The sequence below is a fragment of the Elephantulus edwardii genome, unplaced genomic scaffold (genome assembly GCF_000299155.1).
Source record: "Elephantulus edwardii isolate Elephantulus edwardi_28Jun2011 unplaced genomic scaffold, EleEdw1.0 scaffold00266, whole genome shotgun sequence".
NCBI classification, from domain to species: Eukaryota; Metazoa; Chordata; class Mammalia; order Macroscelidea; family Macroscelididae; genus Elephantulus; species Elephantulus edwardii.
In genome coordinates, this window is record NW_006400016.1 from 827431 (window position 1) to 853598 (window position 26168).

Genomic DNA, 26168 nt, shown 5'->3' on the forward strand with positions numbered 1-26168 from the left:
GCCATCTGAATGTCTTCCTTGGTGAAGTGTCTGTTCATATCCTGTGCCCATTTTTCAATTGGATTGTTTACCTTTATCTTGTTGTGGTGCTCAAGTATTTTATAAATTCTAGATATAAATCCCTTATCTGACATTGCTGCTGTGTGCCGTACTTCCTTCTCCAGCGGAGCATCTGGTGGATTCAAACTATGAGCCTTTGGGATTGTAGTGCAGCCTCTTGTCATTAGGCTACCAGAGCTCCCTTCTGAGGCTATGATTCTTACTGGGAAACAGATGGTCTCATGTTTTTCCCATGCAGTAGATGCTGGAATCTAACTATTGACAATTAACAGCCCAATGCATAACAGTACACCATCTGTTGTTGTTGTTGTTGTCGTCGTATGCCGTCAAATCAGAACAACCTCTTGGCTGACTCTCTGGCGGGTTTTCAGATGCAGTTAATTGCATGAGGGGAGACTGCCCATCCTTTTCCCGCAGCGTAGGTAGTGAGTTCAAACCACGTGCCTCTGAGATTGCAGCACAGCTTCTTATCACTGGGTCATAAGAGCTCTTAATTAAAGTCAACATGAGCACAGTAAGTGATAGTAAGAGAAGTGGATATCTGGGGAAACAACGTTCCAGAAGGAACAGCCAGAGCAAAGGCCCTGAGGTGGAAAGATGCTTAACATATTTAAAAAACTAGCAGACAAACAACTATGAGATATCATCTCACCCCAGTAAGAATAGAAAAATTTAACAGAACAGCAAACAACAAACGCTGGCAAGGTTGTGGAGAAACTGGAACCCTTATTCACTGTCGGTGGGAGTGTAAAATGGTGCAACCACTGTGGAAGGCAGTGTGGCACTTTCTCAAAAAGTTGCAAACAGAAATACCATTTGACCCAACAATTCCACTCCTAGGAATATACCCCAAAGAGACCATAACTGCCACCCAAGCAGATATATGCACACCCATGTTTATCACGGCTTTGTTCACAATATCAAAGAGTTGGAAACAACCTAAGTGCCCATCAACAAACAAATAGATAGAGAAGCTGTGGTACATTCACACAATGGAATACTATGCTGCATTGAAAAACAAGGAATTCATGAAATAATATTCAAAATGGGTGACCCTGGAGGACATTATGCTGAGTGAAGTATCTCAGTCAGAAAAGGACAAATACTGCATAGTGTTACTGTTGTAAAACAGGACTGACATCAGGGCTGGGGGGAGACCGAGAAAGAGGGGATAAATTATGTATACTGCACTGAAACAGATGAGGGAGAGAACTGTTTAAAAGGGATATGTGGTTAGGTATTATTGTCATGACAGGAGTCCAGAATGAAGGCTGCATAGTGGAGTGGACCGGGGAGGAGGGACTGTGTAACAATGATAGAATTTTCCTTTTACTTTTCAAAGAGAAGAATGAATTGGAGGGGAGGGGTGGGCAGGGATAAAAGTGCAACAATGTAAGAATGGAAATCCAAATTCTCTCTAAATTTTCATTAAAATTAATAGTACTAATAAAAAAATTTTCATTTAAAAATTAAAAACAACAACAATGCTGTCTTAGTAAGTGAGAGGGCAGGCAGGAGGAGGTGAGGGTAACTGCAAGAAGCCAGGTCAGATGGAGGCTTAATAAGGACACCGAGGCTCTATGAGACTAATACAGACCGTTCCCACAGAGTCCATTCCATCTTCTACAGCAAGCTACCATCCTAAGCATTTTCTGTATGTTAATTCAGTCACTTCACTTCTCAAGGGGGCTCTGGTGGTGTAGGGAGTTATGTAGCACAGTTTGAATCCACCAACCGTGAGAAGGATGGGCAACCTCCTTCTGTGCAATGTATGGCCTCTGAAAACCCTCTGGAGGGGCAGCTATGGGTTGGTTCCAGCTTGATGCAACAACAATGGTGGGGATGAGGAGGAGCTTAAGCCCTGGAGGGTCCAGCAGCCCTGAGCCCTCCTGTCTCTCCTGTTAACCCCTCAGGACCTCCAGGTCTCCTGCCTCAATGCTGAGCAGAACCAGCACCTCCGAGCCTCCCTGAACCGCCTACACCAAGTGGCACAGGTAACAACGTTTTGCAGCACCTTGGTACCATGGCTCCTCCTGGCACTCGTGGGCCCTGACCACTGTCTCCGTCCTCAGCACGCCCGGTCCCAGAATGTCAGGCTGCTCGTGGATGCTGAGTACACCTCGTTGAACCCTGCGCTATCTTTGCTGGTGGCTGCCCTGGCCAGGCGCTGGAACAACTCCGGGGAGGATGGGCCCTGGGTCTGGAACACTTACCAAGCCTATCTAAAGGTATACATTAAACTTTTTGGGGATCGTGGCCTAGTGTCCCAGCACCCTGACCCCCACCTGCCCTGCCAGGACACACACGAGAGGCTGAAGCAGGATGCTGAGGCTGCAGAAAGGGCTGGCTTGGCCTTTGGAGTGAAGCTGGTACGAGGAGCTTACCTGAACAAGGAGAGAGAGGTGGCCCAGATCCAGCAGACTGAAGACCCCACACAGCCCGACTATGAGGCCACTAGTCGGAGGTAGGACTGAGCCAGGAGACATAATAACAACAACTAAGATTTAGTGAGGGCTCCACATCCATTGGAGTTCTGGTGAGGAGTTGCGCTGCCAGTTGGAAGGCATGAAGTTCAAATCGACTAGCTGTTTTGTGAGAAAGATAGGCAATCCTTTCCTGTATGGTTTACAGCCTCTGAAAACCCACTGCAGGGTCAGCTATGGGTTGGTTCCAATTCAATGGTATACAACTACCAACACAATTACACCCATCAAGCTCTGTGCTTGTGTGTTTAGCTATCACTCCCTGTTGGTCCAGGACACATCACTACCCATGTGAACCAACAAGGGGCCCTCTTTCTTTGCTCCCATCCTGTACCTCGCAGGAAGTCAGAGAGAGCAGTTATTATCAGAGCCAAATCATGTCACTCCTACACTTGAAACTCTTCTATATCCTTCACTCACTCTCAATAAATCCTAAACAAAATAATCAGGTCCACGCACCTTCTCATCTGCCTCCCTTTCCCTGTCTCACTCCAACCACAACAGCCTCTTGCTTGATACCAGGACCTTTCTTCCCAGAAAATTCTTCTTTCACAAACAACTCAATTCTTCACCTTCCTAAGTCTTGATTCACTGGTACCTTCTCTGGGGTCCCTTCTCCTCTCACTATCAAAACATGGACCACCTGCACCCACTTTTTGTTTTGTTCTTGGTTTTCTTTCTCTCTCTCTCTCTTTTTTTTTCTCTCCTTCTTAGCACTTTGAGTATCTGAGATTCTGTAAGGTGCACGTATCCAATTATTTCTGTCTTTCTCCTCCAGGAGAATGTGGGTCCAGGAGAGCAGAGGTTTCTGGTTTATTCACATAAATGAACTTGGGCTTGGAATCATGCCTGACACATGCCACATATTTGGTAGATATCTGCTGAATGAATGAACAAGCAGCCCCCAGAGGCAGATACCAGTATTATTCCTACTTCAGAGGGCAAGAAACTGACATCAAAGAGATGTAATCAGTTATGCAAAGTCTCCAAGCTATTAAGTGGTTGTTGTTATGTGCTGTCCAGTCCAAACAAACTCAAAACTGGCCCTCAAAACTGGCCCTCCAGCAGGTTTTCAGTCACAAAGGAAGAGACTACCCCTCTTTCTCCTGTGGAGCAGCTGGTGGGGTCAAATCTTGTGCCTTTGGCTTTGCAGCACACCTCCTTTTCACTCAGACCCACCAGAGCTCCCCAACAAGTGGCAGGGCCAGGATCTGAGCCCAGGAAAATGGGCTCTAGAAGTTGCTTTCTTACCCTCCCTATCAAATTGCCCCGTGCTGGATGTCCACTGCTGGTGAGGTCCTTGAATCCCTATTCTTGAGCTCTGGGAAGAAGTTTGCTCCTTTAGCATACACTGGTTGACCAGTGATTCAACTTAAGATCTGTGCTGAACCCTGGGCTCATAGCAGTGATCAAAGGTGGTCCCATGTCCCTGTCCTCGTGGAGGAAAGCAGTGTTCTATTTTACAGTGGAACAAACAGAGGTTTGTAGAGCTGGAGGGACTTCATAAAGGTACAGAGAAGGGCTACACCATGATGGGAGCCCAGGATTGCACACAAATCTCACACGGGCTTCTAGGCACATATATGCCTACAGGCTTAATAACTGGTACCATTAATTTTTATTGAGATGCAATTTACATACCAAGAAAGTCATCCTTTGAAACTGTACTGCTCAGTGACTTTTTGTGTATTTCCAAGACGGTATAACTACCAAATTCCAGAACATTCCATCATTCATTAGCAGTTTCTCCCTCCTCCCAGCCCCTGGAAACTACTATTCCATGTTCTGCCTCTCTAGATTTACCTATTCTGGATATTTTACATAAATGGAACCACTTAATATGTGGCTTTTTTCTATCTGGCTTCTTTTGCTTAGCATAATGTTCCATGGTCATCCAGAATGTCATATGCCAGTACTTCATTCTTTATGACTGAATAATATTCCACTATATAAGGGAGCTCTGGTGGCCCAGCGGTAAAAGCCATGCTGCAATCCCAAAGGCATGTGATTCTGTTCCACCAGCCTCTCTGCAAAAGGATAGGCAATCTCCTATGTGATACACTGCCTCTGCAAACCTACTCGAGGGTCAGCTATGTATTGGTTCTGACTTGAGAACACATAACAAGACCATATGTATGTAAGAGAGCTCTGGCAATATAGTGAATAACCCTGGGCACATGTCATCTTGTGCGGGAGATAGTGAATAACCCTGGGCACATGTCATCTTGTGCGGGAGATAGTGAATAACCCTGGGCACATGTCATCTTGTGCGGGAGATGGTAACCCTGTACTGTGAGACTGCCACTGAGTCACTTTCCTCATCCACACATCCACACGACAGGGTCGGTAGATTAACGCGCGCTGTTCAGAAAGGGGGGAAAGGGCTCAAAGAAGGGAAGTAACTTAACCTTCAATATGACCTTCAACACAGCTGGTTCAGGAGTGAGAGTATTCTTCTGACTTCAAAGAACCTCATCTTCCCAAGTACCAATCCCTGGGGCCCAAGCTCCACTGAATGTCTGAGCTGAATCCAGTTTATCTCTGCAGTTACAGCCGCTGTCTGGAGCTGATGCTTACTCATGTGTCCCGTCGTGGCCCCATGTGCAGCCTCATAGTGGCTTCCCACAATGAAGAATCTGTGTTTCAAGCAACCAAACGGTAGGAAGCAGGAGAGGGAGAGGGGACATAGGGTCCTACATGAGGGCTCTTCCTTCTCCCTTGTTCACATCCCAGGCAGAAGATAGTGAACAAGGGACAAGGCAAAGAATGATACAAAGCCACTAAGTCTAGGAGGGACCTCAACATATTTAATAACTGGAAGTCATATATTTATACAATGACTGCCTTTCAGCTCTGGGTCCGGGTGTACCTCTTTTTTGCAGTATGTGGGATCTGGGTATCCCTCAGGACGGACCTGTCTGTTTTGGACAACTTCTGGGGATGTGTGACCATGTTTCTCTAGCACTGGGTATGTGACTGGCCCATTCCTCTCATCAGCCCTCAGTCTCTCACAGCTAGATCTCTTCTCCCTTTCCAAAGCAATGCCTGGCCAAGTCCCCATCAGAGTCACATTTCCAGATAAGTCAGTTGTCCACATATCTGCAGGCTGTCCAGAGCTGTCTGCTATCTTGTTCTTCTTTTCAGTCTCTCAATCACAGTGTCTTTTTCCTTCATACTTTATTGCTTTTGCTAAGCTGCTTCCCATTTCTTGAGATAAAAAGATTCATGTTTTTTTCTGCCAGGTACTATTGCTCTTGTTGTTAGGTGCTGTTGAGTTAATTATAGATCAGAGATCTGTACTGTTGTTGTTATGTGCCATCTGCAACTCATAGTGACTCTATGCACAATAGCTCTGAACCCTGCTCTCTAAGCAACACAAAATCATTAAACCTATACTCACCCTATAGAAATATATCATGTATATCTAATCTAATCATATTATTTGATCTGTGCAGCAACTAACCCATGGTTATCATCACTCAGAGATAAACTTTGTTGTTGTCTTCCTTGCTCTGCTTGTTGCTAAGGCCATTCCCTAGTAGGCAGATGTAACTCTTAAGTTTCACCCTGAAGTTGTAGCCTTTCTCTTAATTGTTAGATTGATCATTCTTTCCTCTTTTGGCTATCACTTTAAGATTCGTTTTAAGTTTGTTCTAGAATTATAGGGCTTTGGTTTTGCTTTAAATTGAGAAGTTTGTCCAACTCATCTAGTCTGTCAGGCTGTCAGAGGTGAAAGTCTGTTCTAAATGGGTCATAGAAGAGCCACCCTACACTCTGCCCACCCTCTCACCCACCCCCAGGCCAGGCTGGCTATGCTGTGTATAAGTCAATCCCCTATGGCTCCCTGGAGGAGGTCATCCCCTACCTGATCCGGAGGGCCCAGGAGAACCAGAGTGTGCTGCACGGTGCCCGCAGAGAACAGAAGTTGCTTGGCCAAGAGCTAAGGCGGAGGCTGCTGGGGGGTGCCTGAGAGACTGCCATCTGCATCCATGATGGTCAATAAAAGTCTTGAGCCACTGCCCAAGCTGTTGCCTGAAGCCACCTCTTTGGGAAGGGTTCCTCAGGACCCAGAAATGAGAGGGTGACACCTCCAGGCCCTGACTCATAGGGGGAGGAAGATATGGGTTCTGTGTGAGCAAGTAAACTGTCTGTGGACAGCTGAGCCCAGGGTTCTCAGTGTTATGATACAGGAAACAAACCCAAGTAGTCAAGATTGCTGGGGAAAGATAGTGCAAAACCAGGCGAGGTAACTGAGGAGGCCTAGGAGTGATCAAGAAAGCCTGCTGGACGGGAATTCATAAGTAAAGAGCATTCAGAGTAAAAGCAGGTTCAAAGACTGAGAAATAAGAAACAGATTGGGGAACAGGAAGACAAGGCCAGAGGAACCCGCAGGACCAGAGGATGCAGTCTTAGAAGCCAGGCTGCAGGATGTGGCCTGTCCCATAGGAACTAGGGAATCAAGGAGAGTTTTAAGCAGGTGAGGGATAGGATCTATCCAGCTATCACGTGAAGGGTTGAACAGAGAGGGAGACTGAAGATGGGAGGTGAAGAGAAGATGGCAAGGAAGCAGGACTGGGCTGTGGGGACCGGAGGAGGGGGCTGCTGGAAAGCATAGGAGATCAATGGGAACTCGGTCTTCAGGGAGAAACCTAGGACTCAGGCTTGCAAAGGGAGACTGTGAGGTTGATCTTGAGGCAAAGACAAGAGAAGAAGGGCAAATCTGGAGAGAAACTGAGGTCAGTGTGGGTACCAGTGGGTGTGAGGGTCTCAAAGGACCTTCAGGGGAAGGTCTTCAGGATTCAATGGATTGAGACCCCTAGTCTGCACCTCAGGGAAGAGGATGAAGTTAAATAGTGAGGGCAACTGAGAAAAATGTAGAAGCTAGTAGAAGAGAATGAAATACAAGGATCAGGAAGGAATTGGGTGGCCTAGTGGCAAAAAGCTGCGCTGCAATCCCAAAGGAAGGGATTGGAGTTTCCAAAGAGGACCTCCAGGGTAAGGGAAGCAATGTGCAAGGCTGAACCCAAAGCTCTCAGGTGGACATAAGACACGATCGCCTCTTCCTGGAGGACATTGCAGGTCGGTAGCACATGCTCCTCTCTGCGCAAGCGTGGCAGGAAGCCACTGGTGCGCATGCGCCCAGCGCTCATCTCGCTGCCACAAATAGTGCTCGTCACGTGGCAGCCACGTGGGGATCACTATCCCTGTGGTGCCCAATGGTGAGCACTTGAACGAAGTTTGGTTCAGAGAAGTGCCCCCCTCTCGTTTTTAGTAGACCCTCAGATTTCCACCAGACTCCTCTCCCGGGCTGCAGACTCCTCTCCCAGGCCTTAGACCCTTTCCTCAATCTTCAAACCTCATTCCAATCGCCAAACCCTCCTTAAATTGCAGAGACCCCTACCCTTTATTAGATCCCATCTCCCATTCTACAGACTCTCCCTGGAGCCCATATAGTACTCACACCCTCCCAGCTTTCTATAGAGCCCACCCCCAGCATGCACGCACATCCTCAATCCTGGGACCACACCTCCCACCCACAGAACCTCTCACAGTACCCCCTCTGCCTGTCTTCTCTCTTTTATGGCTACTATTGCCCTCTGGCCCCACCCAGTCTCCCGGGCCCTTTTCCTCAGTTAACCACCGACTCTCCCCTCTTCCCTTCTAGAAATCTACCTCACAGCTTGTATTGTACATGTCCCAATCCTTCTTAGATCTTAATCTTCTGGCCCCTTTTCTTCCAGCTAGTAACCTTCAGACTTTCTTCTCTAAACCCTAAAATTCCTTTTCCAGGCCCAGACCCAACTCTCCTAGCTCTTTCCTACTCTTAGGTGCCCCTCTCAGTCAGTGTCCAGTCTTCAGATTAGCTCACAGGCCAGCCCTCAGAACCCACTTTTTATCATTAAAGCATCTCCCTCCACATCCCATGCCTCTTACATTCCTTTCTCCTTTCAGACTACTCACTTTGAGCCAGTTCTCTCTCATTTCTGACGTAGCACTTCCTCCTGTCTTCATGAAGCCTCCAGTTGGTCCCTTCCCAGGAGTTGAGTTCCCAGTTCTCAGATGTCCTGGCTGCCACCTTGTTTTCCCATGGAGCTGAGCCCTGCCCAGGACCCAGAAACCCTGGTGGGTCGTCTTCATTGACTGGCTGTAACTAAAAGCCCAGGCTGGGCCCTTGCCGGGTTTCTTGGAAGAGGTGAGGGGCTTGGTCATGGGCATGGGAGAAGGGTCACGCTGCTATGAACATTGGTGTACAAGTCTCTGTGCCTCAGTTCTCATTTTCTAAGGTTGGAGAGAATGTGGCGACATAGGAACTCTTATACACTGTTGGTGAGATTGTAAAATGGTACAACCACTCTGGAAGACAGTTTGGCATTTCCTAAAAAAAGCTGAACATAGAAATTCCACATGACCCAGCTATTCCACTGCTTGGAATATATATTGCTTTATTTTTTATAGTAAAGGGAATGAGACTGTATTTCTGCATTACATATCATGCCTATGCTAGGATTTTGGCCTGTAATTTTCATTAAGTAAAGTAAGCTCCCATCTAAGTTCCCTTTTCCCTATCATAAGTAGATCTGGCGATCTAGTTTTGAAAAAAAAAACAAACCCAACACTGCATGAAACTCTTATGAATAGCAAGATAAAATTGTCTTATACAGTGCCAGATGTTGGACCGCTTAGGTTGGAAGACACCCAGTGGATAACTGAGGAAGAGCCGCCTCCTCAAAGTAGAACTGGCTTAAATGACATAAGTGGAGTAAAGTTTTCAGCACCTTCATTTGCCTGTGTGACATGACTCAACATGAGAAGAAATAGCTGCAAATATCCATTAGTAACTGGAACATAGAATATATGAAAAAATTATTGTTGTTGTTGTTTGTGTTAGATGCTGTCAGGTTGAACACGACTCATAGTGATGCTGTGAACAAAAAATCTGAACCCTGTTCTATCCTGCACCATCCTCACACTTCCTGACACACAAGAGCCCATTGCAGCAGTCACCATATCAATCCACCTGGTTGAGGGTCTTCCTCTCCTCCACCAACCCTTTACTCTTTCTAGCATCATGTCCTTCTCCAAGGAATATCACCCTCCTGGTATCATGTCCAAAGTACATGAGACAAAGCCTCATCATTCTTACCTCTAAAGAGCACTCTGGCAGCACCGTGTCCAAGATATATCCTTTCATCCATGGGACATTCAGTGCTCTTCTCCAGCACCACAGCTCAAAGGCATCAATTCTTTTTCTGTCATCCTTACTCGTTGCCCAGCTCTTGGATGCATAGCTAGTAATCAGAAAGAAAAACTGGAAGGTTTAAAAAATGAAATAGAACATACTAAGTGAGCTGAAATTGACTAGTGTTGGCCATTTTTAATATAAATCATACGGTCTAGTACACCTGGAGTGACGAATTGAAAAGAAATAGCATTACATTAATTATCAAACATAGCATTTCATAGTTAATAGAGGACATTTCAGTGTGTCTAGAAAAATGTATGGAAAAAAATATATATGAATTTTGTATGTAGACCAGTATAAAATAAAATAAAATAATTTTTTTAAATAGCATTTCAAAAATCTACACTGAAGTGCAGCCTTGCCAACAATAATAGTCATATGTCTGCAAAGAACAGTTAATGCAACTATTATTCACATTTACCCACCAATCACTAATGCTAAAGATGAAGAAATTGAAGATTTTTTTCCTTTAGAAGTTGAAGATTTTTACCAACTTTTGGTCTAAAAGTAATCAAATATGTACTCAAGATGTATTGATAATTATTGATGATTGGACTGTGCAAATTGGCACAAAACATTGGTAGTTAGAAAAGATGGCTTTGGTGATAGAAATTCTGGAGATCATATGATAAAATTTGTTGACCCAGTGACTTATTCATTGCAAATACCTTTTTTTCCAGCGGTATAAATGGTGACTGTGCACACAGACCTTATTATAGGAATGTAATCAACTAATACTGTGCTGATTATAGAACAGACTATCAATTGCTTATATGCAAGTTTAAGTTTAAACTGAAGAAAGTTAAAGCAAGTCTATGAGAGTTAAGGTATATCCTGCTTGAATTTAGAGACTAACTCAAGAACAGTTTTTATGTTCTGAATGTTGTTGTTGTTGTGTGCCATCAAGTCTTTTGTGACTCGGAATTCTATGTACAACAGCTCCGAACCCTGCTGTATCTTAAGCCAACCTCAACGTCTCCAACACCCCCACTCCCATTACCATAGTCACTGAGTCAATCCATCTCATGCAGGATCTTCCTCTCCTGTGCCTTTCCAAGTATGATATCCTCTCCAAGAACTGTTTCCTCCTTGCAACATGCCCAAAGTATGTCAGATGGAGCTTCAAAATCCTTGACTTCAAGGAGCAACTGGGCTTCACCTTCTCCAGGGCAAACCTGTTCTCTTAGCAGTTTGTGGTATATTCAGCACTCCTCTTATGGATTACATCAAGGATATAATATATGAGGAAAGCAAACAATGATCAGACAAATAGAAAAGAAAAGAAAAAATCAACATGGATAATTTAGTCTCTCAGAAGAGACTAAAAATATGATTAGGAAAGAGCTGCCTGAAACTTGCTTTTGAATGTAGAATATCTGTAGAGAATGGAAGCAATGATAACGTCAAAGGAGAAATAAGGCAGCTTGAGATGATAAAGTATTATAATGGAATTTGCAAAGATTGGAGTTAAAAAAACCAAAGGAGGCGAGCTCTGGTGGCCTAGTGGCAAGAAGCTGCACTGCAATCCCAGAAATGAGCAGTTCAAATCCAACAGATGCTTTGCTGGAGAAGGAGGAAAATCTCCTGTACCAGTCAAATCTGATTTGACGCTATATACGCGCGCACACACACACACACACACACAAATAATAAAAATTTAAAAATAATAAATAAATAAATACCCCAAAGGAGTCAGCAGCAGCCAACACGTCATCAGCAGCCATGGATCAGTCCATTAACTAGGTACTTTGATTGAGGTAATCACTGCTGTTTAACTAGACAACGCGGGATCCCTTAAGATTAAGCGGAAGGGAGCAGGACAGCTGGAGCAGCTCGAGTGAGGCGGAGGAGCCAGTTCTGGAAGGGAAAAACCAGGACTTGTTGGTTTCACATTCAAATACTTTGGGGGATCACTGCTGTTTGGCACTTGGCTTTCCAGGCCTTGGACAAAGAAAGGAGCACAAATATACAGGTCCATCACTAAACATTGCCATACTCTTGATCACTATAAAACAACAACCTAACATCTACTAAGAAAAGGCTCACAAGAAAGCAGCAGTCTACCTCAGGTATCATGAAAAAACAAGATAACTCTTCCTTAAAAAAGCAGACTCAAAAAAAAAAGCAGACTCAATGAATACCCCAGATAGAGAGAACCAGAAGAAATATGTTGACGTGAAGTTATCTGAACAGCTACAGAAGATGCAAATGACAGAAGAAATTAAGAAAACAAATACCCCAGAGACAATTGTTATCTGGCGTTGAGTTGTTTGCGACTCATAGCAACCCTATGTACAACAGCCCTAAACTCGGCTCTGTTCTGTGCCAATCACACTGTCTCTGACACACCCATCCAGATTATCCCAGTCACTGAATCAATCCACCTCATAGAGGGCCTTCCCCTCCTGCGCTGTCCCTCCACCCTCCCAAGCATGATGTCCCTCTCCAAGGACCAGTCCCTCCTCAAAACATGTCCAAAGTATGTCAGACGAAGCCCCAGAATCCTTGCCTCCAAGGAGCCACCCCGTTTAACCCTTTCCAGGATGAATCTGTTTGTTTTCCTAGCAATCCATGGTACTCTCAATACTCTTCTCCAGCACCACAGCTCAAAGGCATCAATTCTCCTTCTATCCTCCTTGGTCATTGTCTCTCCACTCTCCAGCCCCCAGGGCAGGGCCACCCTGTGACTGCAAGCCATCTGAATGCCCCTGGGATCCAGCCTGAGGTGCTGTTGGCTGACCTTCAGTATTGCACCTACTGTTGCCCAGCCCAGCTCACATAGCAGCCTTGGCCTTTCCAAAGCAAGTGTTTCATAAGCAGAAGACCAGAGTCTTGCCATAAATAATGCCTCCTAAATAAGTCTTCACTCTGGGCCAGCAACTGGTAGGGAGCTTGTGTATGGTTGTGACCACTGTCCCCTACTGGAAAGTGACCACTGGCTGTGTTTTCTAGGCCTCAGGGAAGAAATGGGCAGGAGGAAGGGCACCATCAGTGTGGTACAAGTTGGGTGTCCAGCTCTACTACTGCTGGGCCGTGTGACTCTGGCTGTGTTTCTCTGCCCAGTGGCTAGCACAGACCTTTAGGGTCACAGCACGTGGCGATCTGTGTTCAGGAGCAGCCCCCACCCAGCGGGTTGGGACCTCCTTGTGCATAGTCTGCCCTTACCCCACAGCACCCTGAACCATCCCAGCCTGTTGCTGCTGTTGACCCTGAGCCTCTGCGGACTTGTTGAGGCTATGCTTCCTCATCGAGCCTTGCAGCTGGGCTCCCTGCACATGCTGCTTCACGCACAGGGCTCAAGGCACAGAGGGGCCCAGGCTGTGGGGGTCCTGTTGCCTGGCCATCTTCTGCTGCAGGTGCTCAAAGCCCTGTGGTTCCTGCAGGCCCGCTGGCGTGCTCATGGTGGCCTCAGCTTCTACATTGTGCAGCTGGTATGGCCCGGCCTGGTCAAGGTGGGCAGTCTGGAGCACAGGTGCCCCCAGCACCATCGTCAGCTGTCGTCGACACCTGCATGTAGCCCTGTCTGCACAGCCTGAGACTTACCACACTCCTTGGGTTCCCCAAGTCACAAGCAGGGCTACCCCTGCCCTATCAGCTGTACCCTTGGCTGCCACTTGAGCTGATCTGTGATGACGTGCCTGCCATTACCTCAGACCTCTACAGCTTTGACATACTGGCCCAAGAGGTCTTCACTGGTCAGTGAGTGACACTGGCCCCTTACCTCTACTGAAGCACACTCTCTGTTGATTCCCCCAGTCATACTTATCCACAGGAGAGCTGCTTGGAGCTGGGAGAGAAGGGCTTTGAAGTCAAAGCCAAGCTGGAGGCAGGTGAGAGCCTGGCTCTGGACCCCCTGGTGTCAGGCCCCTACCAGGCCCTGGTGCAGGCTGGGCTGGACCAAGAGCCTGCTGACAGATGGGGCAGCCTGCATAGCACATGATACCTGCAAGGGGAGGCCATAGCCAAGGTATAGCCAGGCAGACAGGAGCTGGGATGCACCTGTGGCCAGGCCACCACCCAGTGGCCAGGCCACCACCTTGTAGCCAGCCTTCTCTACAGGACTTGGCTACTGAGACAAGCTCTCAGAGAAATCAGGCCACACTGACACCCCCTCCCCAACCGCAGAGTTCTGCACCAGGTGAGAGGGTAATGATGGATGCTGGGCACAATTGGGTTGTGCTCCCCATTCTATCCCCCTTGTGACATTGCACTGCAAGTGGCTCCTGAAGCCAAATCCAGACCCAGATCCATGTCCCCTATGTTGTTTTCATATCCCATCCCAGGTAGGAGCCAGGTGGGCCTATAGAGGACCAAGGAAGCTGTGTGGTACCAGGTAACCCAATCTGTCCATTTCCATAGGCCCCAGCCACCCCTGAGATCTTGGGCCACAGCAGGCTGCAGCTCTGACCCCAGCCTCAGCTGCTGGCCAGATGCCCAAGAGACCACATCCCCAGGCCCTTCCACTCCCCTCTCATCCCTCATCTGAACCAACCCAAAGTTCCCTGGCTGCCTTTTCTTGGACCACATGCTCCCACCACCACCACCACCAGGTACTCTCACCTGTTCCCTCCCTTATCTGTGACCAACCTAGTGCCCCTCCCTGGACTCTAGCATTCAGGATTTAGCATCTCTGCTGGGACCTCCAGCTCTGTGGAGTAGTTAAAGAGGAACTTCTCTTAGCCCCTTGCATGTAGCCCTGCTGGATCTCCAAGCCCTGTGAGGTCACCTCAATGACTGTCAAAGACTTCTCACACCCTGGGAAATGTTTGGAGCAGAAGGATTGAGGAGTGGCAGCTCTCCTCTTTTCCTCCTGTCGGCATCCAGGCCTGAGATGATCAAAGGTGGTTCTTTCTTGAGCCAGCAGAATTGAGAATCGGAGTTCTTGATAGGGGCCGGCTCCTCTCCTCCCCACGTAACCCTGGTTCTCCCTCCCTACTACTCTTCAGGATGGATCTTCATGGCAGAGCTTTGAGGCGGCTTCCAACCCTGGGAGGGCCCAGCTTCAGCCCTATTTCCTCAGTTTCACCCCCTTCTCGGCCCTATCTCTGCAGATGGCACCCCTCAGGGCCTCCCAGAGTGACACACCTTGGTGCTTGTCCAGAGGAAATAAAGTGATGAGGCATTCCCATCCCTCTGCCTCTTCCCTCACAGAGCCTAGCCCAGCATGATGCCAGCAGGTGCGTTTTCACCATTTTTATTCATTAACTTTGTGAGGTGGTTTAGTTGGGGGGTTGGGGGCGGGAATGGGCAGGAGATACCCCCGAATCCCCTGTGTACAAGGTAGGACACACTGAGGCTCCTGGGGGGTAAGGAAGGGCAGGGTGTCAGCCCAGCCCACTTCCAGATTTGTGCAAGGGTCCCCAGGGTGGAGAAGAGGGTACAGGTGTGCCCTTGAGCCTAGGCAGTTGAGGGATCCACATCAGAAGCAAGTTACAAAGTTAGAAACCTGGGACAGGGCTCAGGAGCTCAAGAAAATACAAAATACAGCATGGGGCTGGGCCAAGATCCAGTGAGGGGGAGGGGAGGGAAGAAGGCCCCTCCCAGCTCTGGCTCAGCAGTAGCTTCGGGTCTGGCCTTCAGAGTGAAGGGACCAGCTGGGAGTGGGGTAGGGGGGTGGGGGACCAGCCCCCTCCCCTCCTTGACCCCCATTCCTATACAAAGACCCCCGGTGATGCACACTCCCCCTCCCATAGGCTGGTGGGGATGCCCTGTAGAGCAATAGGGGTTCTGGTGGGGCCCAGGGCCCAGGTGCTCTATGGGGAGTGCGGGGACACCAAGGGGGCCGCTGTTTCTGGGGAAGGCGAGGAGCTGGAGGCCCAGGATCTGAGCGGCTTCGGGGGTGAGCAGGGGGTGATGAGGAACTGGAGGAGGCAGGTGAGGTCCCCCTGGGCCCCAGAGCTAGATTTACATAGAGGGGCTCAGACCGCATAGGACGCTGAGCAGGGTGCTGGGAGGCTGAGTAGCTAAGGTGGTCATGTGGGAAGCAGGAGGGTGGTGGTGGGTAACTGAGCAGAAAATCGGGGGATCTGGTAAGTGGCGGTGATTGGCCAAGCATGCCATAGGAGGCATTGAGCCTGTCGGGGGGCATGGAGCGGAAGGGACTCCAGGACCGAGTGGGGCCAGAGTAGGTAGCACTTTCACCACCTCCAATCTCATAGTAAAGGTTTTCCCCCCTGTCAAGTGGTGCCAAGGGGCTTCTCCACACGGGGGCGGGGGGACTGGGCTGAAAGGATGGAGCACTCAGGGGGTACAGGCCTGGCTTGGGGACCCTGAGAAAGGGTGGCATGCACTCCCGGGGGGTTGAGGAGAAGAAGCTCGGGGGAGGAGCCTGTGAGGGGGCAGAACATGGTGACTGGGCTGCCATTATCCTTGGTGGGTCCCTGCAGCCCCTGCCAGCTCTGAACTGGGCACTAACCTGGGCAGCACCTCTGAGGCCCCTCCGGGGGGGCCCTGTGGGCTGCTGGCTTCTCACCAGGCTCCCATCGCTTTGCTGCCTTGGTAGGTAGGGTGGGGGTCCTGGGGCCCAGGCCCCAAGGTGAGATACCAGGCTGGGGGAGAGCCCACTCCCTGAGGTCCCTGGGGAGTCGCCACCCACCTCAAGGGATAGTGAGCGTCGGAAAGGGGAGCGGGGAGCTGGGGGTGTACCCCCATGCTCCTGTTGGCTCTGTTTCTGGGCCACTTGCTGAGCCCGCTCAGCCAGGGCCAGGGCCATGAGGCGTGCTGGGTTCTTGGGGGGTGGGGGCGGAGCCCCCCCAGACCGCAGTAGGGACAAGGGTGGGGGCAGCAGAGGAGATTCTGTCCCAGGATCTACACAGAGAGGAATGGGAGTGGGCTCAGTGAAGTCTCGGGCACAGCCTGGGCGTCTGTGAGGATACGGGTGTGCCCAGCAAAACTCACCAAGCTGGGCCTGGGGCGCCCGGAGGTCAGGTAGGGCCAGCTTGTTGCAGATCTCCTGTTGGCAGTTGTCGCTCAGCTGAGTGTCCGCTCCCCGCAGCAGCATGGGGATTAGGTGGGGTCGCAGACTTGGGCCCGGGCTGAGGGCTGGTGGCAGGGGTGGTGACGGGGTCACCGAGGCAGATGTCCCTCCAGCCCCCAGTAACTCCAGCACTGCAGGGGGCACCGAGACAGCCAGGGGCTCTGAGATGTCCAGGGCAGCAGGGGAGGCTGGGCTGGCCGGCCCGCGGGGTGAGAGGGCCTGGGGGGTAACCTTGGGTGGGAAGGCAGAAGCGGAGGCTGGAGGGGCTGGGCTGGCTGGGGGAGCGGGGTCCCCTGGGGTGGGGCTACTGCAGCGGAAGGTGAGGGGATCAAAGTCAAGCCCCCGGAGCCCCTCGAGGCAGCGGGGTGGACTGAAGTCCAGCTCATCCCCATCATCCAGCCAGGCCGAGGTGCGGTGTGAGGGGGACCCGGAGGGTGCTCCCAGGCCAGCTGCTGAGGATGAGGAGGACGAAGAGGACGACTCTGAGGAGGAAGATGAAGAGGAAGTGGACAGGCTCTCACAGGAACCCGCGGGCGCTGGACCCACAGGGAAAGCATCGCTGCTCGAGTGGGGTCTTCGGAGCCTGTGCAGCCTCTGGAAGCCTGGAAGGGTGGGGGTGAGAATACTAGAGGTCAGAACTTCACATCCTTCTACACTGGTGAAAATAAAGCACACAATCCATCAGAAAGCTGGGGAAGAGACACAAAGAAGCACTTCCCTGTCGAGGCTCACAGATGATTATAAAATGACAGGCAAAACCATTCCAGACTGAGTCAGCCAGCACCGTGGGTGGTGAGCACCAGGCCCACAGGCTCTCATTCTCAACCGATGAGAGTCCAGACTGAATCGGTGACTTTTGGAAAAGAACTGGACTGTGTCCACCTGAACAGGGCACACCCTAGAGAAAAACCTCTCAACTCCTGGGCAGATGACAGAGCCACTTCATAGAAGTGAGGGCACATCAGGTTCCACTCCTAAGAACCTCTGACTCTGCTGGTAGTAAGGTGTTAAGTGACGAGATGAAATAATGGAGGAGATGGGGCTGAGCCACATTGTATAGGGTGGGTAGTTTACGTCAGTTGTAAACGGGGGGGTGGGGGGTTGGGAGGATCAAGTTCCACATACAGCATGATGCCTTCTTGTAGTTCTCCTTAGATAAAGTTTCAAAAAGGATTGAACTTGAACCACAGGTTTTAGGTAAACAACTGTATATGGTAAAGCTTCAGAACAAGTCAATGAATGCCTCTGGCAGAAGATGGCAGGTACAAAAGGTGAGGCACTCAGGGGAAATTCTTGATCTGGCATTGGCCATGGGTGTCATAATTTAATTTTTTTTCTTTTTTTGGAAAAAAAAAGTCATTATGAAAGGACCAATAATTAAGAGTGTCACAAAAGGAGATGCTTTATCCAATTCCTTGTACTTCATGTTCTGATTTAAAAAAATGTTAAAACTCCAGACCCTTAAATTTGAAGTACAGCATTTAGAAGCCAAGTGCAGGATCTCAGCACATCCCAGCTCCCTCCAGTATGGCCCACCCACACCCTGTGCTCACCAGCCCCACTGGCCTGCGATGACAGAGACTCCTCACTCTTGGCAGACCTCAGTGTGACCGTGTCATTTCGGCTGCCTGCAAAGAGAAGCCGGTATCACGGGAGCAGTCCACACACAGCCTGCCCTGCACTGCCTGCCCGGCCTCTGACCTGAAGGCTGCGATGGGGTGCGGGTGCTCCCCAGCCAAGGGAGAGGCTTCATTCGGGGGACGCCAGGGCCTCGGCCCAGCGCAAAGAAAGTCTTCCAGCTGCTGACCCCGGGCTTCCGCTGCTTCCCTCCTCTCTCCCGTTTCCTCCTGGGGTTTGGGTGAGACACATTGAACAGTGTGAGGAGACCAGGCCTCCAGGCCTGTCCTCTGCCCTCCCGAACCATGCCGCTCACCTGTCTGCAGGTGAGGCCGGGGCCTTGGAAGCTGTGGAATCAGTTGGGGTTCTCAGCCGGCCCTGCGTGCGGGCCTGGGCCTCTTCCAGCGTCAGCAGGCGAGTTGAGGGGCCGCTGCCTGCGAGGGACTTGGGTCTGGGGAGGAGGCAGCGGCCTGGAGGGTGTGGAAAAGGGATGATGGTCAGCCCTGGGACCACCTGAGGCTGCAGGCAAAGCCAAGCGCTACAGCCCAAGCCCCGACCCCACAGCGTGCCCACCCGGGCTGGCAAGGCAGGGGACCAGGGCCAGTCAGGTGGGAATGGGTGGGCAACAGGCAGGTGAGGGGGAGGAGTGAGGCAGAATGAGCTGATGAGGAGGCAGCTCCCAGCAGCCAGCGAGGACAGCGGCTCTGGCTCCAGTTACCTCAGGCCAGAGGGCCCTCCGATGAGCTGAATCCTGACTGGGCTGGGGTCCCGGGCAGGGCAGGGAGTCTGGGAGGGGCCGGGGTGGGGCCAAGTCTGGGGACCTCCCACCTCCTCCCAGGTGGACCCATGGCCCTGAGCGCCCCCAGGAGCTACAAGGGGTGAAGGAAGAGCAGCGTCAGGGCCAAGAAGTGTGGGGATCCTGAGCAGAGGAGCTGAAATGAGAAGGAGGCTAGGGGGTGGAGGAGGCTGGGGCAGTCCTCAAGGAGCTGGACAGGCAGCCCATTGGCATCCCTGTAGGGATAGATAGGGCTGGGGGCCCACCTGCCCACCCACTGGGGTCCTGACAAGGGAGGGTCAGTAGCCAGGACGTGGGGGTGGGGGGTGGGGCACACCTGCAGGGTCCAGTCCAGCTGAGGCAAACGTGTCACTGAACAGGACGTCCACATGGGTGAGCAGGAACTCCACCACCACAGACTGCACCCGAACCTCCCGGAAGGCGGCGGCTCCACCCAGGCCCACTGACTCCAGCTCCATGGATCTGGAGGGGTGAGAGAGAGGCGTCTCCAGCCAGTGGGTTCTCACTGGGCAAGGTGGACAACCAGTAACACTCTGGCCTTCTCAAACTAACCTTACCAAGAACTAGGCTCTCAACCTTCTCTAAAATCTATATTCCCCCAAACATTTTGGTTACTGCAGTCTTTCCAGGAGTTCTGGTCTGGGGTTCTTCTTGGCTGCCACCACCCCCAAATCCTATGTCCAGTCTCTGAGCAAGCCCTGTTGGCTCCATCTACACGATCTCCCATCACAGCAGCCTCCTCCTGGTCTCTGCTCCTCAGCCTGGTTATCGCTGGTGGTGTTAGGTACCATCATGTCGGGACTGCCTCATAACTGACCTTCAGCAGGTTTTCAGAAGCAGTATACTGCATGGCAGGAGACTGTCCACCTTTCTCCTGTGGAGCAGCTTGTGGATTTGAACTGTGTCCTTCTAAATTGGCAGTGCAACTCTTACTACTAAACCACCAGAGCTCTCCCGTTACATTGCTGTTAGGTGCCATCAAGTTGACTACGACTCATAGTGACCTAGGAACAACAATCGCCCCACCCTGCCTTACCACAGCCAGAGGGAGGTGGAAGACCCAAGTTAGATCAGGGAGGCAGAGCTCTCCCCTGGCTGCACCTCACTCCAGAGAGGTGCCAGCTTACCGCAACAGGTTGGGAGCCCAGACAATGGCAAGGTTGCGGGCATGCATGCTGGTGTTGGCACTGTGCTTCGCCATGCGGGCCAGGTGTCTTAGCAGGTATTCTAGGGTCCTGGGAACGGGATTGAAGAAGGACACCTGAGCCTCGACTCTCCAGGGACACTTCCCCCAATTACCACGACACTCCCCACCTCTCAGGTTTACCTGTAGTGTGGTGGGGGCAACTGCTGGATGACGTCATGGACCCGCACCATGCGCTCCTCCTCCCTGGGCACTGACATGGCCTCCTGAGAGAGTGGACAGGCATGATGAGGGTGGGCCTGGCACATCCCAGCTGCCCCCAGCTCCACCCAGCACCTACACTCACACTGAACTTCCCATAGAGCTGGTATGTGAGCAAGGGGTTCGGCAGTTCCCGGAAATAGAGCTTGCAGAGGGAGGACACACTGTGGATGTCCTGCAGGAAGGCAGGGCCGGACAGCTCGGGGATCCTCTCGCTGTCAAACTCATGCCTAAAGCCACAAAGCCAAGGAGGAGGGGAGGGAGATTTTGGTCAGAGCTGACTTCTGATCTACCTGGTCTTGCTCTCCCTCTTCCTGACTCCAAGTGCCCTCAGGTGGAGGCAACCTTCTCCCCCAGGTTCTATGCTGGGCTCTTCTGAGACAGAAACTTACAGAATCCTCTCTACAAGAAAGCCTGTGTGAAAAATTGAGGGTACCCATTTTGCAGGAGAGGATACTGAGGCAACAGTTACACAGAGCTATCTGACATGGGAGCAGGCCCCATGCTCTGACCATGATGCTGTGTCATACCCTTTCAAGAGGCCACTGGGAAAGACAGGTCAAATCCCAGCATGCCCCTGGTCATACTTCATGATGCAGAGGTAGAAACTCCTGTCCACCTTGATCTCTGGCCTCATCTCTTACTCGTTCCTCTAGGTTTCTCTCTCTGGCCTCATGGTCCCCTGCCCATCAGCCCCTGGCTAATGTCTCATTCCTTCACATCTCTGCACTGATGAAAGCAGTTCCTCATCACCTCAGATGATCACTCATCATCCAGAGTAAAAGCCAAAACCTTAACAGTCATCAAAACGGCCCTGCAGTTCTGCTTCTACACATCTACTGCTTCTCCTTCACACCAGCTGTTCCATCCACTGTCAACATGCCACTCCCTCCCTGTCCTCCAGAGGTCTCCCAGGAAGGTGTCTCTGTCCACCCGACTTAAATGGCAATACTCTATCCTGATTCTGTCATTATTATCCTCCTTACTCCAATCTATTTTTCTCCATAGCACTGTCACTTTCTAGTATTATCTATCACTTTCTTGTATCTCTGCTCTAGTGGTAAGAAGTCCACCAGCTGCTCTGCAAGAGAAAGATGAGCGATCTCCTGTGTGATTTATGGCCTTTGAAAACCCACTGGATGGTCAGCTATGAGTCAGTTCTGACTCAAAGCACACGACAAAAACAAGTTTATAAGAAGGAAGCCTCTGGCAGTATAGTCCATAGAGTTAAACTGCTAATCCAAAAGTGGCACTTCTCTGGTGGCTTGAATCCACTGCACTTCTCAGGAGAAAGACAGGTAATCTCCTCCCGTGTGAGGTGCAGTCCCAGAAACCTGCTGACAGGTCAGCTGTGAGTTGGGACCAACCCAATTGCAATGAGAGCTTCTGGGCCGTGTGGCAGGGGTTTCTAGTTATTTGCTGTGTCTTTTTACCTAAAACAATGTATGGCAGATGGTCCTGCTCAGAATGCTGACTTTGACTGTTAGGGTCTCAAATGGGAAGTCATCGCCTCCAGAAAGCCCTAACCTGACCTTGGTCTTGGTCCACCCATGCCTTCCCAATTCCTGGTAACAACACAGAGCCCCTGGTCGCCATGCCACTCAGTCAGCGTCTGTGGAAGGGAGAGTGAGTTGGAGGGCTTACCGCAGCCTCTGGATGTTGGAGGACACACCCGAGAGCCGGTAGATTCCATCGACCACTCCGTGGGCCTCGATAAACTCTGAACAGCAGCGCAGCACCTGGGGTACTGGGAGAAGATCTGGGGGTTAGGGGTGGGCCCCATGTCCCGGCAGGAGGGATGGGGTGGTGGTCCAACCCGGGCCTCACCATCCTGGCCTGAGTTGCTGAGGTGCTCTCCCAGGTCGCAGCCGAACACCCTCTGCCGCAGGATCCCACGCTGTCGCAGCCGTTGTCGTGAGGGGCGAGAACGCATGAAGGTGCGGAGGAGGCCAGCCAGCTTCCCACGTGGCCGGGGCACTGCTGTGGGGATGAAGGCCAAGCACACAGGGTCAGCACGGCCACAGGCTTAGCAGAGCAGGAGGATGGGCATGTGCCCCTTGTTTCCATACCTGAGGTCAGAGAGGACACGCCCTGGGGAACTGGGATGCCACCTGGGGGGCCATCAGCATCTGTGGGGTGAACAGTGGGTAGAAAAGATGGGACAGCAGGCAAAGGACTCAGCAGGCAGTTTCCACTCCAGCCACAACACTCACCTGCCTTTAGCCCAGGACCTGGGCGCTCTGTGAACAGCTCCACACACTCGCTGGGAAAGAAACCAACCTGAGGAGGGTGCAGGGTCAGTAGCCGAGCTGCTCCAGGTTGACCAGTACCCTGGCCCCACCATCTACCCAGAGCTCACCTGGAAACCTCGCTTGCCCCGCCACCAACTCCGATCCTCTGTGGGTGGCATGTCAATCACTGAGACAATGTCCCCCACCTGGAAGTGAACAGGTGGGAGGAGTAGGGGGATCAAAGGGGTCAGGGAAGTGGGGAGCCCAGTGGAGGACTGCCACTCCATAGCCTCACCTCAAAGGACAGCTCATCTGGTGCCTGGGCTGTATATCGTTTGACCACGTGGGCAGCGGCCACTGCAGGAATGTTGAGCGAGGCTTCCTCACTGAGAAGTAGCCTCCGGCCATGATTGTCCAGCTGGGATGGAGAAGACAGGTGGCAGGGAGAGGCCAGGAGGTGATGTTGAAGACAAGGAAGGTCCTCCATGCCTAAGAGGCGTCCCCACCTGTCCCCACCTAAAGCCTTGTTTGTTCAGTACAAACTCCTAAATTCTTGCCCTTTCCAAACAGATCCCCTTCCTTATTCTTTCCCTGCCCAAATACCAGGACCCCTTCCCCTAAGTCCTCCTTATACACCCCTGTACCCCTCATCCTCCATGGCAGACACTGCATACTGATTCCCTAAATCCCTCCAGTTTATGCCATGATCAGCCAGGTGTTCTGTGAGTTACAGCCACCAAGATCCCTTTAAATGCTCAGCACCTGTACACACACACACACACACACACACACACACACTCATCTCTCACAGGCATGTGCCCACACAGACACTAAAATACCACTGCCTCCTCCACTCTGGCTCATTTCCTTCCTGTGCCTACACACTTTCCCGGGCTGGCTTGTGCCCCTCAGACAGCCCTCACTCACTCTCAACATTAAGCCCTTCTTCTGAAGCTCACCTCCATCCAGGTCAGCACAGGCCCACAGTTGAGGTTACTGTCCACCAGTCCTGACAGTGTCTCAAGGTATTGCAGCAACAGTGGAACCAGCATCTGGGGGCAGAGGGTCAGGATGAATGCACATCAGAGTCCTGGGTGCCCTCACTGCCCTCCCACACAGCCCCAGCTCGCTTCTGGGCAAGGATGAAATTCAGGTCAGGTATGTGATGCTGCCCAGCTGTTCAGTACTGAAACACTGTCAAATCGGTTGTAAATGTGCTGTGCCAAGCTCCCAACCCTCCCGTGGAAGCCCTCGGACTGCCCTTTGATCTTGAAACTAAATGAAGCCTGCCTCTAGAACTCTTGCTGCAGATCTGGGGGTTTTCATGCTGATTGGTCAGGAGGTGAGACATACCAACCAGTATATAAACATTTATCTACCCTTCCAATCCTGTTGGCTTCACACACCACCACTGGGGAAACACCAGTGGCTGAGGCAGGGGCTGGGGCCACAGCAGGTTACCTGGGCAGCCCTGGCACCTTCTGGGGGTGGTGGGAGCTCTGGGAGACAAGAAAACCTCCGGTCAAATATGCACCGGTGAAGGTGGGTGTCCAGAGAACGGAAGTCATCGTAACTGCGGAGCACCGGCCAGGAGCGGCCCTGGGGGAGCAGGAGGGACAGAGTGGCCCGATGATCCCTGTACACCGAGCTGGGGACTGAGATGATAGGTAGAGGGGGCCTCACCTGACAGGTCACCTGCACCCCAAACACCAGTTCATTCTCCCCAGACAGACTGGGCCCTTCGCGCTCTGGAGACAGCAGGAGCTGCAAGGGAAGCAAAAATGGGTCCTGCTCTTGTCCTCATCCTGACCATTTCCAGACTGGGACTGTCTGGGGACAGGTGTGCCTCCTCTACCTGGACCTCCTCCAGGGCCAGACCTAGTGATATCACAGGCAGAGAACAGGACTCTGGCACAGAGCAGGTTCCCCATAAAAAAAGCAGTTAAAGGAAGATATAAATGAATGACAGCAGCTTTCTCCTTCAGCCCCACCAACTCATGCCACTTCACAGTGCAGCCCAACCCAAAACAGGTTTCAGGCAATTGATTTTGCATGGGGGGTGGGGAGGGTGGCATTTCCCCTCCCCCACAAGTGCAAAGTCCTCCATACCTGAATGTGGCCAAAGTCAACATTCTCATAATGAAAATGAGCACAATCAGCCAGCCGGGGGAAGGGGCCTCGAGGTGCTGAGAGCCTGGAGAAGGGGTAATGCATGACCCATGGTTCCCTGAGACAGGACTCCCCTCCTAAGCAGAACCACTCCCGCAGCCCTCACCTCTTGCCAGGCTTCCCCTTCACGCTGGGCCCCCCTGTTGAGGGCAGGGGCTGCACTGAGCCCTCCCCAGGGCCATCCAGGCTGTCAGTGCTTCGAGCCTGTGGAACAGAAAGAAGAATCAGAGGACGCCAGAGATGAACATTGGTGGATAACAATGGGAACTTTGTTATCTCCTCGCCTGGGCCTACAAGCCTGGCTTGCTCCACACACCATTCTGAGCATACAGTAGGTGGGTAGTCAGGCAAGAGGTGAGGGCAGGCAGGCTGGGGTGAATTTGCTCTGCGTGTGTGGTCTGGGGTGGAGGGGCGGAAGGAGCATGAGTTGAGGAGGAGACAGCCAAGGGTTAAGCAGGAGAGGAGAGAAAGAACTGCTGGTCCCAGCCCTGCTTAAAACCCAAACTCATAGAGTAGCAGTCACCAATTAGGTTTTCCTCCATGTTGAGCAATCACAGCCCCCATCCAGCTCATCAGTCTTTCTGCTTCCAACCTTTTCCCAGACCACCCTCCCCTCTTGTCCCCACCCCCCAGCCTCTCCTTCACAAATGCTGGAGCATTTACACACAACACAGATTTGCCTCTGCCTCTCTGGAGTTCCTGGCCCTTTAGTGGCTCCATGCTTGTCCTCGAGATCAAGTCTGCACTGCTTGGTCTGACATTCAAAGGCCCTCTCCAGCTCCATCAACCCCATTACCCCACTCTCAGAGCTCGTCTTTGTGAACTTCTAAGAAACTACGATCTTCCTCATTTGCCTCTCACTCATACTTCTGACTTACAGCAATCTTCCATCAGACGTCCAACAGTCTTACAGAAGGAAATGGCCCACCTTTCTCCCTTGGAGCAGCTGGTAGAGTTGAACCATGGGAGATCTGAGTAAGGTCTTTTGACTTGCTATGGCATCAGAGCTTGCTTGGTTCCCCTGCTTGGGACAGTTCTCCTATCCTTTCACTGGGTTCAATGATTTTTCTCCTCAAGGGCGACTTCAGGCAGGATGGAGTCTCTCTCCATCCCACAGGATCATTCTATCCCAGCCTAGATGGCTCTGACCATTTCCCTCACTACTCTGAGATGCCTTGACTACTCTTG

General features: G+C 51.3%; 2 protein-coding genes across 2 annotated transcripts in view; one reads left to right on the plus strand and one right to left on the minus strand.

The window, feature by feature from the left end:
• PRODH2 (proline dehydrogenase (oxidase) 2) overlaps window positions 1-6513 on the plus strand; it is a 13707-nt gene extending 7194 nt beyond the window's left edge. Inside the window, exons 5-10 of the mRNA XM_006899715.1 lie at window positions 1974-2054; window positions 2133-2288; window positions 2358-2524; window positions 5091-5201; window positions 5426-5511; window positions 6344-6513. Of these exons, the coding sequence (XP_006899777.1) occupies window positions 1974-2054; window positions 2133-2288; window positions 2358-2524; window positions 5091-5201; window positions 5426-5511; window positions 6344-6513 (771 nt within the window). The remainder of the gene's footprint in view (window positions 1-1973; window positions 2055-2132; window positions 2289-2357; window positions 2525-5090; window positions 5202-5425; window positions 5512-6343) is intronic.
• An 8824-nt stretch (window positions 6514-15337) lies between these two features.
• On the minus strand, window positions 15338-23863 carry ARHGAP33 (Rho GTPase activating protein 33). The gene is made up of 17 exons (XM_006899665.1): window positions 23771-23863; window positions 23107-23229; window positions 22940-23017; window positions 22794-22860; window positions 22650-22709; window positions 22408-22560; window positions 22225-22327; window positions 20666-20810; window positions 20503-20585; window positions 20303-20410; window positions 19492-19637; window positions 18696-18849; window positions 18464-18609; window positions 18316-18390; window positions 16684-17364; window positions 16202-16593; window positions 15338-16114 (listed from the first exon to the last, which is right to left on the minus strand). The coding sequence occupies exons 1-17, from the start codon at window positions 23861-23863 to the stop codon at window positions 15338-15340; spliced, it is 3384 nt and encodes a 1127-aa protein (XP_006899727.1).
• Between the last annotated feature and the right edge of the window lie 2305 nt (window positions 23864-26168).